The sequence below is a fragment of the Equus caballus genome, chromosome 13, assembly GCF_041296265.1.
Source record: "Equus caballus isolate H_3958 breed thoroughbred chromosome 13, TB-T2T, whole genome shotgun sequence".
In the NCBI taxonomy this organism is placed as follows: Eukaryota; Metazoa; Chordata; class Mammalia; order Perissodactyla; family Equidae; genus Equus; species Equus caballus.
The window spans coordinates 11,643,246-11,655,859 of NC_091696.1; the positions used below are offsets into that span (position 1 = coordinate 11,643,246).

At 60.4% G+C, this 12,614-nt stretch overlaps 1 protein-coding gene across 1 annotated transcript in view; it reads right to left on the bottom strand.

Annotated features, from left to right (window-relative positions):
* Positions 1-4,759: 4,759 nt before the first annotated feature.
* Positions 4,760-12,614, bottom strand: part of SRRM3 (serine/arginine repetitive matrix 3) — a 55,612-nt gene continuing 47,757 nt past the window's right edge. Inside the window, 6 exon segments of the mRNA XM_023655414.2 lie at positions 4,760-6,270; positions 7,580-7,612; positions 7,614-7,659; positions 8,048-8,185; positions 8,287-8,511; positions 9,173-9,540. Coding sequence (XP_023511182.1) covers positions 5,914-6,270; positions 7,580-7,612; positions 7,614-7,659; positions 8,048-8,185; positions 8,287-8,511; positions 9,173-9,540 — 1,167 coding nt within the window. The 3' untranslated portion in view covers positions 4,760-5,913.

The following is a 12,614-nucleotide window of genomic DNA, read 5'->3' on the forward strand; positions in this document are numbered from 1 at the left end:
CTTCCTGCCCACCTTGGCCCAGACTGGAGCCCAGGTGCCCCACCCTAGAGGGAGCTGTCAGGTGTGGTCATGGATGCTTTCAAGTGTGGCCCTGCCAGGCCCAGCGACGCTTTGGGTGGGGGCCGGCCTGGCTGGCTGCCAGCACTTTGAGACACAAGCTCCTTTCATAGCTCCCTTCATCTTGCCTGAAACCAGGGTGGGGAGGCTCCATTCCTGCTGCCCCAGCCAGGGGAAGTTGTGCAACCCGGGGTGCAACCCCTCCTGGCACACTGCCCACAGTGGGTGGGAAGGCAGAACCGAGAATTTGCATCCGTCCTCCAAGGGGCAGTTCTTGAGGGACTCTTAGATCACCCTGCCAATCACGAGGTAGGGAACAAGGGTGGCTCTGGTGGTGGTAAGAGGGGGTGGGGGTGGGAGGAACTGGGTTTTGGGGTTAGACAGGCTGGGCTTGAACCTGGGTGCTGGTGTTCACTGGCCTGTGACCTCTCTGAACCCCCAGGTCCCCATCTGCAAAACGTGACTGTTAACACGCTCATCTTGTGGGGTGGTGGTGAATCTCAGATGCAATAATAAGTGTGAAGTGCCCTGTGCTCAGGAAGTGTCCATCATTATTAAGGGAAGAGGGCCTTTCGTTGTGCATGTTGAGACTTAGACTAGTGAGAACTGCCCAGTTGTATGCGCTTTATAGAATGGCCAAGTCTCTCATGAGGCCTCCTGGTCTCTGGGCAGGGGAGAGACTTCCCAGGCAGTCCAGGGAGGGCTGTAGGCTCAGGGTGAGGTGTGCAGCCAAAAGTTGCCTGTGGGGACTGGGAGGATTGGACCAGGCTCTCTGGGGTCCCTCCAGCCCTGCCCAGGTGCCTTTCTTCCAGGAGGTTGCACCCCTGCATCCAGGCACAGGGCTTGGAAAGAGGAGCAAGGGCTGACGTCAGCCCCACCTGCCCGCCTGGCCAGGTATTCTTTAACAATCTTCCACTCTAGCATTCAGGCACTGAGCTGCCAGGCGTAGTTTTTCTGGGATTAAGAGGACAAGTCCACCCCCAGGTATTTCCCAGAAGCCATGGGGGGTGGGGGAAGGTGGGCCCTGCAGGGTCTGGGATTCGTTAATCAAAGGGGCCCTCCCCACAGCCCTAGCCCCAAAGTATGGGGTACTCTGCAGCAGCCCTAAGACCAGCCTCCTCGCCTGGCAGTGTGCCCAAGGCCTTGGCCACATAGCCACACCCTCGGCAGATCTTTGCCAAGTGCGCTGAGCCGGTCCCTGCCTCACTGCCCCACCTCAAAGAAAGTGGGAGAGTCTTCAGGCAACTGCCCCAGCTCCCCAGAGAGGCCTGACAGCTGATGGATTGTGCCAGTCGCTGGGCCTGCTGGGAACTAAAAACGTGGGCAGCAGTAATTAGAGCACATGGGGGTGGGGGGGCACCAGGTCTTTCTGGAAGCATCTAGACACTGCCCCTCGGGGGAGTCCATTTCCATCTCCAGTTTGCTTAATCCCCTAGGCCTCTGGCTTCTGGCTGGCCTTGGGATCACCTTGCCTCCATCACCACTGAGGGCGCCAAGGAGGGGCCAGGTGGAAGGGCTGGGGATCCATCCTCCGGCCCCACCTGCCCCACTGTCCGGCAGAAAGAATCTCTCTCGCTTGGGAGTCTAGGGATCTGCATGTCTCTCACTCTGTGACCTTGGCTGGCAGCCGGCCCCCGTGACTCATTTTCTTCATCTGTACAATGAGACCATTGGACTGGATGTTCTCTAAGGCTCCTTCCAGCACCGTGAATCAACAGTTTCTCCTGCACTGTCCTTCCCCCTCCAGGGCCCCTGCACTGCCTGCTCTGCCCGCTAATGCTGCTGGAGCGGGTGTGTATGGTGAGTGGAGGCAGGGCTGAGGGAGGACCTGGAGACGTGGCATCCCCTGTGGTGCTGTGGAGGTGGGAGGCCCTGCGCCTGGAGCACCTCATGTCTTAGGTGTCCTGAGAGCCCTTCTCAGGTGGAGGGGTCCTGGAGGAGGAAGGGCAGGGGCCTGGACTTGGGACCCTTTTGCTGAGTATGCCCTCAGCCAAGAGAGGCCAGTGGGAGGCCGGGGGACTTCCAAGAGCATCTCAGAGATGCAGGGGATGCGGGACGCCAGCTGGGACACCCAAACTGGGCACAGGGCACTTGTGGCTTGCTCCCCTGCGGCTGGGGCCGCAGGAAACCAATTAAGGGAAACAGGACACAGGAAAGCCCTATCCAGCCTTCTGGCTGCTGGGAGGGAAAGGATGGGGGGGTCCCCATGGCCCCCATTGGCGGAGAGACCAGGAGAGGGCCTACTGTACCCCAAAGGCCCACGTCCCGGCAAGGTTCCCCCACCCCCACCCCATCTCCTCCTCCTCACTACCCGATGCAGAATTGCAGTTTCCTGTTTTCCTGCCTGCCTTCCTGGTTGTATTTTTCCCTTTTCCCAAGGTACAGAGCAGAGGCTGAACCCTCAGTCTGTGGGAAGGACAGAGGCCTGGTATCCTCCCCATCCTTCCCCGGGGAGTAGGTGCCGCTTCCCCAAATAGTCAGGGAGGGTGTTGAGGACAAGAGCATCGGGCTTCGAGCCTGAGACGGACCCTGCCCCTGCAGGGTGCTCTCCTCTCTGTCCAGCCTGTTTCGTGCCTCCTGACAAGCCACCAACCCGCAGTTTTTCCTCTCTCTGTCGCCCTCTAGTGTCTTGCTGTGCCACCATGCCTTGCCTTTGTCCCCATCCTCCCTCAAGGTTTCTGGAACCACTGGAACCCTGGCTCCCTCGTTCACTCGTTTACTCATTCAACAAACATTTAAAGGGTGCCTATTTTGGGGATGCAGAGACCGAGAAGACATGGCCTGGGTTCCAGAAGCTCACAGATTTAGGGAGAGATAGACATGCCAACAAATAACTGGAACAGTAGCTTGGGGCCCTAAAGGCAGGAACAGACCCAGAGCTGGAGGAACCAGAGGCGAGGGTGGCCACTGCAGCTGGGGATCAGGAAGGCTCCTTGGAGTAGGCAGCCCTGAGCTGGGCCTTGAACCATGAGCTCACCTGAGCCTGTGCAGGTAGAGAGGGGCATGCATGGGGGCCCAGGGAGGAGGGTCAGCTGGACTGAGGTGTACTGGAGATAGGGACAGTGATGGGAGGAGGTTGGAAGGCTAGCAGGAGGAAAGGATGGCAGTTCCAGGTGGAGCCATTCGGAATGCCTTCCAAGCCCTAGGAGCTGATGGACTCCGTCACAGGATGCAGGGTCCACAGGGCAGGGAGTCCTATTTCCTTAATTCAATACTGTGTTCTCAGAACCAGGGACTGTGCCTGGCATGTAGAAAGTATGTGTGCAATAATAATATATAGTTATATAACATAATAAGTATGTGTGGAATGAGCAAATGAATGGTCAGATTTGCATTTTAGATATAGTGGGTTGGTTTGGAGGGGCAAGACCGAGGCTGGCCAGCTAGTGAGGAGGCGGGCATGGGAGGGGACCAGGTGAGGGGTCTGAGGGTTGTTGGGCCAGAAAGGGAAGAAGTGGCACCGGCTGGGGGCAGCCTGGTTGTGGGTGTGGAGCAGAAGGCAGTCAGGCTGGGCAGTTAGGGAACGGAATGGGCCAGCAGAGGGAGCCTCTATGGGCTCACTGTGAGAAAGGCTGAATTTCTATACCTACCTCTGGGTATGTTTCATGCCCCCTGTCCAAGAGGTGGCATCTCCAGAGCAGGGCCAAGTCTGCTCTCCCTGTAGCCCCAACCGCTTGCCTGAGGCCCAGTTTTGCTGAACTTGTATAAAGGGTTAGAGATGAGGGGTGCTTCCTTGAACAGCTCCCTCAGATCAGAAACAGCCACTGGCCAAAGGCTCCCTCAGGTACCCCTTCCAGTCTGAGGGAAAAGAAACTGGAGTGGGGTCACGTGCTGTCCCCACCAGACCAGACCAAGGACATGTCCTATAGCACAACTCACACAGATCAGAGCCCTGGACATGTCAGCTGCCCCCTCAGCAGAGGTGGACCAGGGTTCTTAACTTGCAGGTCCATAAAGTCTTCAGGGTTTGAGAGCCAAAATTGCACGCCATATTGTGGGCACGTGCACCTTCTTCTGGGGAACGGGTTCCCAACCTTCATCAGATTCCCTAAGAGCAGTAGATTCAAAACAAGGTTAAAATCTACCACTCTAAACTCTCCCTCTCCTGTCCCCATCCTAGTGCCCAGCCAGGGCCAGACACACGGTGTTTTCCTTAAGTGGCCACTTCTCCAATGCTCCCTCTCTGCCAGTCCCTGAGCCCAGCACTCTCGGGACAGTATTTCCTTTTAGCTTCCTCTAGTCCTGTGTGTCCCACAGCTGGAAGGGTGGGAGGCCAGATTCACAGCCACAGGATGCTCCAAGCTGTGTTCTAGTGGCTCTGGACACCCCACCTGTAGGCAGGGTCCTGTGTTGGCCTGTGCCTCCACTCTCTGCCCCCGCCTCATCCACTGCTGAAGCCGGGCGGGCTGTGGGGGTTGGGGGGTGGGGGTGTTCGAAGCCCACAGGGTCTCCAGGCTGGAAGGAAGTTCTTCTTAGGTCCCTGTTTTCCTCCTCACCGAGCTGCAGGTGCTGCAGACTCAGGCACGGAGGCAGGGCGATGGATGCACTGGGCTCTGGTTCCAGGGTGCCAGCTCTTCTCTCTGCGGTCCTGAGGAGTCTGAGCCCTTCTCATTTCTCGGGGGGGGAAGGACCTGAGGACCCCGCACCTTCCCCAACTCTCCAGGTGCCCAAATCCACAGAGGCCTGGTCTCACCACCTGCCATCCGGGCACCGAGTATTTTATTGGAGTCCAATTTTTATCCGCACCGCGGAGAAAGAGGGAGGGGGGGATAGAGAAAGGAACCCGGACAAGACCCCAGACCCCTCCCCCCACCGGAGCCCAGGGCATCTGCCCCGTAGGGCCAAGGAAGACTTTGTGAGATCCCTGAGGGCCCCGGGAGGAGGGGGCTGGGAGCAGCAGAAGAGGGCTAGGGCCACTGCTTCCCTGTTGATGTCCCAGGCCAAGGCCCTCAGTCTAGATCCTACCCTTTCTCCGAAGGGCTGTAGCACCCCTCCCTGGGAAGCCTTGGCTGGCCACCTCCCCACCAAACCAAGAGGAGGAAGTGCTCCCTTGGGCACGCCCTGAAGCACACATTATCCTATGCCTGTGACCCTGTCCTGCCATCTGGCCCACGACCCAGACACAGGGACACCGGGGCCTGCTGGGTCATCAGACTACATTGCTTTCCGTCTCCTCACAGGCTCCTCTGCCCCTCCTCTCTTCCACCTCCTGACCTGAACCCCTTTTGATCTCAGGGTCAGATGCAGTTGTGGTCTGTGTGTTCCACCTCGTATCACGCAGAAGGCCAGGCTGGTGTGGCCTTGGCCCAGTGCATGGCGTGAGGGCTGGAGGAGAGAGCCTGGCCTGGAGAGGAGAGGTGGGACCAAGAGGGAGCTCCCTGATCCTTCAGGCTGGGGTTTAGGGGCCCACCTAGTCTGGGTACTCCTGGGCCAGGGGAGGCTGTGGGACCAGCCTCCAGCCCTCAGCCAGGGTCCTCCTGTGGCCAGCTCAGAAGGAAGCAGCTCCCCAGCCTGGATGGTGGTGCACCAAGGGTTAGGCCATTCTTCTTTCCGTCTAACTTAGATCCCGCTTGCTGTCCCACCTCCTTGTCTGCCCAATGACAGAGAGGAGCCGAGGACCCTGTGGAGTGGGTATGGGAGGCTCCCAGGTCTGGCACCTTCAGAGGCGTCCCTGGGTCCACTGAGCTGAGGTCTCTGGCCTGGTGAGCTGGCATCAAGCAGGCAGCGGGGACAGGGGATCCCTGTGTTCGTAACGGCTCTTTGTTCCCTGGACACGGTGGGCAGGCAGGAGGTGGGGGTGGGGACCCTCTAGAAGCAGCAGAACCCAGCTCCTCTTTGTCTGCAGGGCACCCACCCTCAAGGTCTTCCCTGGCCCCGGGACCTCTTTGTAGCAGTGGGGAGCAGGCCCCTCTCGGTCCTGGGACCTGACTCCTCGCCTCTCCATGTGCCAGGGGGCACCAAGCTGTGTGTGTCTGGGCTCAGAAGCCCCCGCTCTCTGAGCTGCTCCGGCTGTGGTAGCTGGGACTGGGGGTCCGGGAGGGGCTGCGAGTGCGGCTGCGGGTCCCACGACTGCGGCTGCTGTAGCTTCCGTGGCTGTGGCTGTGGCCGGGGCTGGGGCTGCGGCTGGGGCTGCGGCTTGAGTAGTCGCTGCTCAGGCAGCTGGAGGAGGATGAGGGGCTGGGCCGGTAGTAGGGGATGGGACGCTTCCGGGCACTGCCGGGAAGGAGAAGCCGATTACAGGTCATCCAGAGCCCTGAGCTCTGCCCGGTGGGCCCTCGCTCAGGCCCCCAGCCCCTCCCCAGCAGTGGCCAGGGCTTCCCTGCCTCAGTTTCCCCCGAGCCTTGACCTTGTAGTGCCCCTGCCCAAACAAGACTGGACAGTCAGTGGTTATTTGCCAATTTCATGTCGACCATTTTGTTCCTCCTCACTTGTCTGCAGGAAAAGGGGACCAAGTCTCTGCTTGATCTGAGTAGATGCTCAATAAATATTTGTGGTATGAGTGAAACTTTAAACTATTGACAACTCACATTAACTACGCTAAGCAGTAGCTTCTGTGCATGGAAGGGTTTGTGGATAGTGCCCAGCCCTGCTTCTCTGTCCCCCATAGAATCGAGGGTTTGGGTTTTTCAGGTGACTCGGAGGGAAGAAGGAGGAGACCCCCGGCCACTGCTGCCCATGCCCACGGCCCGGACCCCTCTCCTCACTCAGCTACCTCCCGCCGGCCCGGAGTTAGTTTGAAGCCAGGAAGCTGTGACCCGGAGAAAAGAAAAGAGAGTGGTTAAGGGGGCGACAATGCCCCATGGCGTGGGGTTAATTCTGAGGAAGAAAACAGGTGTACGTTAGTGGGAGGAGGAGGCAGCCTGGGAGAGGGGCTGAGGTGGGTGCCAGGTGGAAGGTCTGGGGGTCCGGCTGTCTTAGGACCCCCCCACCGCATACAGGTGGGGTGTGTGACCTGTCTTGGGGGTGGTGTCGCAAGCCTGGGGGTCTGGCCTCTAGCTCTGGGGGTGCCGAGAGGAGGTAATGCCCTCTCCTCCCTTGGTGTTCTGGACCATCAAGGACTAGGAAGGGCTAGTTTGAGAATCAGACCATGTCAGAGCTGAAAAGATGCTCAAGGAGACCTGCTCCTTGTTCGGACATGAGAACCAAGACACAGAGAGGCACGTCGATCTCACAAGGCTGTGGCAGAGCTAGGCTCAGAATTTTGCCTGTGGCCCTCTACCCCATGTCATGGGTCTAGGGATTTCAGTGTGATGCAGACTATAATCTCCCTTGGAGACCCAGGCCCAGATCCTCCAGTTCTGGCAGAGATGCTCTGATCATGGCTTCTGCCATGTCAGCCACACTTTGGGCACAGCCCCACTGGATCGTGAGGGGAAAGTGGGAGGGACATTTCTCCCACACCATGCTAGAGACCAGGCTGCTGGTGCCTCCTCCTCCAAACTCCCCAGGGGGCTGGGAGGTTAGTGAGAAAAGGAGAGGCAGACAGACGGACGGACAGCTGAACAGAGCCATATCAGCTCACATGGGCATCTCCCCTGCAGCCTGTGGAGAGGGGGTCCGCCTGGCCCCCAGGCTGGCCACAGGCTACTCGGCAGGCTGGACCTTGAGATGAAGGAGAAAAGGAGACGTCATTGCCAGGAGATGAATGTGGGGAGGGAAGGAGGGCGGGAGGGGCGCCAGGAGGGATGGCTGGAATCGTCCAGAGCTGAACTCCATGCCTGCTGCTGCCCACCCAGACCCAAGTACAGAGCCCCTCGCCTCCATGGGCCTTCAGGCCCCCACGGGGGACCCTTCCCTTCTTGAGGCCTCTCTCCTTCCGCTCGATGAACCTCCGTCCTCCATCTCTGAGACCCACCGGTCCCCAGCACCTCAGTGCTGGCCTGTGTCCTCCCTGGGCCCCCTTCCCTTCACTGAATCCCCTTTCCTCTCCGTCAGCCCCACCCCTCCCTGCACCCCGGGGTCCCTGCGGCTGGCCCAGACCCCTCCATACCTGGTGATGCGCCGCGGCTCCATGAAGCTGGGCGAGTCCCGGCGCCGCTTGCGGATGGGCGAGTAGCTGCGGGAGCGGCGCCGGGCGCGGGCGGCCTCGGCCTCGGCGTGCCTCGCGCGGCCCTCGCCGTCCTTGTCCCTGCGGGCCCGGCCAAGGTGAGAGAGGCGCCCCGGCCGGCCCCACCGCCGCGCGCACCAGAGCCCCCGCCAGGCCCCGCCGCCACCCGGGCCCGCACTCACCGGCCCAGCGGTTTCTTGGGCGACGGCGAGCGGCTGGGGCTGCGGGCCCTCTTCTCCGCGGAGCGCGAGCGGGACTTGGAGGGCGAGCGGCTGGAGCTCCACGAGCGGGGGTGCGGGCCCGGGCTGCGCGACGAGCTCTTCTCCTCAGGGCCGCCGTGCCGGCCGTGCGCGCCCGGGGACGGGGAGTTGCTGGCCGGCCGGGCGCGCGGGGGCCTCTCCTTGGGCCTGGAGGAGGGCATGGCGACAGGGGACTCAGCTGGGGAGAAAGTGGGCTTAGTGGGGGGAGAGGGGACCCCGGGAACAGGGAGGGAGCTCAGCTGGGGAGAGAGGGGGTTCAGTGAAGGAGCGGGACAGAGTGGGGAGAGGGGGCCCCGGGGACAGGGAGGGGGCTCAGCTGGGGAGAGAGGGGGCTCAGTGGAGGGGAAGGGATTCAAGAGGGGAAGGGTTCTATGGGAGAAGTTTATGGAGGAAGGGAAGGGTTAGTGAGGGGGTGGAGGTTGTGTGTGAGTGTAACGGGGGAGGAGAGTCAGGAGGAGAAGGATGTTCCTTGGCGGGGATGAGGGGCTGGGGGGGGCGGAGAAGGATCGATCGGGATGAGAAACTCTGTTGGGGCGAGAGTGATCAGCGAGGGGAAGAGAGGGCTCGTTATGTGTGGGGAGTGATCGATGGTGGGGGAGGGGTCGGTGTAGGGAGGGTGCTTCCTGGAGGTTGGTGGGGGGCGTGATCAGTGGGAGGGGTCGGTGGGGGGGGAAGGGTTCTCCCTGGAGGTTGGTGGGGGGAGCGATCAGTGGGGGGAAGGAGTCGGTGGGGGGAGGGTGTTCCCCGGGGCCGGGACAGTGCTCAGTGCCGGGAGGGGGCCCCATCTCCCAGGGCGGAGCGCGCTCACCGTTTCGCGTGCCCGCCGTGGCCTCGCTCGGAGCCGGGCTCGGGCCCGGGCCCGGGGGCGCCGCCGCCGCCGCCCGAGTCGCTGCTGGAGCGGGCCCTGCTGAGCGAGCGCGACGAACCCCTGGGCGGTGCGGGCCGGGCGCGCCGGCGGCCCCTGCGGCGGGGCGCGGACGCAGAGGACCGCGAGCGCCGCCGCCGCCTCCGCCGCCGCCGCCGCCGCCGCCTGGCCGGCCCGCCCGCCGCGCGGCCTCCTCTGCCCTGCGACGACGGCGCCGAGCGCGGGCTCGGACTCTCCTTGCCCCGCGCGGGCGGCGTGGCTGCGCCCGCCTCCGCCTGGTCGCGGGCCCTGGGCGAGGGCGAGCTGGGCTTCTGGCGGGGAGAGAGGCAGAGAGGGCACGGAGGGGGCGGCGAGGGAGACAGAGATGGAAGCAGAGACAGAAGAGAGAGGAGATCGCGAATGCAGAGAGAGAGGGAGGAAAGAGACAGAAGTTAGAGAAGCAGCAGACAGAGACAGAGGAAAAGAGGAGAGATGAAGAGAGAGAGAAAGAGGACAGACCAAGAAAAGGAGCAAGAGATGGAGGGGGAGAGAGCGGACGGGTGGGGTGGGGGGAGAGAAAGAGAGGGGGCTTTCACCGGGCCCGGGCCGGGGGCTGCCAGTCCCGGAGCATCGCACACACGGTTCCCCGCGCCTGCCCTGCCTCTGCCTCTCCTGAGTGTCCACCTTCTGGCCTCAACAGTGCAGCTCATGCAAGGTTCTCGGCATGCAAAACACAAGAGGGACGGAGCGGTGGGGGGAGGGGGCAGAAAGGGAGGGGGCTCCAGGACGGGTTCGGGGGCTGGCATTGCCCCCCGATGGGACGGACGATCCCGGCGGAGAGAAGAGAGAGGGCGGGCACGGGGAGGCCAGGCCAGGGCCAGCCCACCAGGCCAGGCCCCCCAGCGCGTGGGGGTGGGTGAGGGATGGAGGGGGCACACGGCACACAGATGGGGGTGGGGGCGGGGCGGGACAACTGAACTCAAAACTGAACGGAAGAAAGGGAGGAAAAACAGAAATAAAAAACAAAATCCACAAATGTCATTAGATACCAAAATCAAAAACAATGTCTGAACTCCTGGGGAACTGACATTTTTCTGTTAACATTTTTCTTTCTTTGTTTTCCGGCCCTGCAGAGACCTGTGGAGCTGTCAGTAGCACCCGACTGTCTTTCTGTTTCTCTCTTTTCTTTTTCTTTCTTTTTTTTTTTTAAGTTCTGATTTTTAAGTCCCTCTTGGTTAACGTCCACTTACCAATAAAGTGGCACTTCCTCCTTTAGTAGGTAAGATGTGTAAGAGAAGGGAAAAGTGTGGTAGCGTAAGTTCATCATTAGATTCACAAAAATGCAAGAGAGATAGAGAGAGAGAGAGAGAAACGCAACCACCCCATTCTAGGCCGAGAGGAGGCCACACCGCCTCTGGAGGAAGGACTGGCAGCGCCCGGCTCGTTGGGCCTGAGCAGGCACCTCTTGGGTGACCACTGGATAGAGAAGTCAAATGTTTTTCCAAAAGCGGAGTTCGAACACAAGGATGGGAGTGGGGGCACAGAAAACCAGAAAGGGTACCTGGTACCGTGGAAAGGGCCCTGGCTGGGAATCAGGGATCTGAGAGCCTGCTGCTACCTCACTGAGTGACCTTGTCCAAGTCACTCTCACATTCAGGCCTCAGTTTTCCCATCCACAAAGTGAGAGAATTCCTGATGGCCCTGCCAGAGCAAATATTCTAGAATTTTCTGCAGGTCCCTTGACCCCCCCAACCCCCCACCCTCCAGAGAGTTGTTGAGTACACTTGTCTGTTTATAAGTCTGTCCCGTTCCCCCTGCCCCCCCAGTCACCAGCACCAATTTGACTTTGAACATCTCCAGGGCAGATTTTGGGGTGGATTCAGCTCTGTAACCTCAGTTTTTATCACAGAACTTGGCATCTAGTAGGGCCTCAATGCCGTTTGCAGAGGAAGGAGGAATGCCCTCACGAAGGCCAGGGCCAGGGCCAAGCCAGGGAGTCCTCGGGGAGGGGCAGGGTCCGGGACAAGCTCTTTCAGCAGCCTTTTTGGAATGAAAGAACAAAACCAGCTGCCACCCCTCAGGGTACCTTGCTGCCAGGGACTGGAAGGAGGGTGGTTTCCTTGGCACGGACCTGGGTGTTTCCTGCAGGGGGCAGGGTTGTGCCAAGGCCACTCTGTGCAAGCCTGGCTCCAGCCTGGGTATGGAGGTAGAGTCAAGAAGTCAGCCCCATTGGTGGAAAGGCACAGCCGGCTTTGTGAGCAGTGAGCACCAGCCACAGCTGGTGAGAGCAGCTGGCCAGAGCCAGATGGGCCATGGATACCTCCTGGGAGAGCCTGGTGTTTCCTTTTGGGGCAGAGGCAGGCATGGGTGGGCAGAATGGATATCGCTGGGTACCCACGTGCCGGTCTGAGCACCCAGATCTCCTGATCACCAGCTCACCCCTCCCCCTAGGCTAAGGAGAGATGAAAGCTGGGCTCTTCAGCCATGACCCCTCTGAGATGGCAGTTCCATTCTCAACAGACATCACTAGGAGACCCTTGGGTCCCCTAACACATACCCCCTCCACCCCAGCAGGTGGCCAGTGCCTCACAGCTCCCAAGCCCCCAGCACTGGGTTCTGTCATCCAGCATCCTTTTCCCTCCAGAGGAGGCAAACGACAGAGATGTCTCCAGGTTCCTCAGATTGCCTGTTTCTTTCCTGTCCCCTGGGTTGTCAAAGAGTATAAAGTGGTACCAGGTGGGAAGTGGGGGACCCCTGGAAGCCAATGCGTAGCAACCAAGGAGACGCTGGAGCCCGCCTTCCGGAAGCCTTTGCTTTGGTGGGTGGGGGCAGCGAGGCAAGCGGGCAGAATGCTAAACTGGGGAATCAGGTCCTGGATGTGAATCCTGGCTCCACCCCGGACTCTGGATTGGAGCTAGCTACTTCTGCCTCCAGGGAAGAGGCCAGCAGTGGGGGAAGCAGACCCAGAGCCTTGAGGTTCCTTCCCACAGGCATTGCAGGGCCCTCTCTACTTCCCACTGTAGGGCTGGGAGTGTAAGAAACAAAAAACGTCTGATTGGGTGGATGCCCACCCATCCTGGTGCGGCCCCCAACCACGGAGGTCCAAGCCGCTGTGTTGATCTAGAGGCTTCCTGCCTGGCATGTCTTGAAGTCCAAGCCCTTCCTCACTTCCCTCTCACCTCCTGCAAGCCAACTGGCTGCCATAGCCCAAGATGATAGTACTTGGCAAAGTGGAACACTCTGGAATCAGCCCTGAGACCTTTAAGGATGTGACCTGACTCTGGGGACCTCAGTTTCCCCATTGATAAAATGGGGACGACTAGGGTCTTTGCTGGGTGGGCCTGTACGGGGGCTGAGAGGTCTTTTTTAGAGTACAACTCACTGTCCCCTCGCAGACTGACAGGGT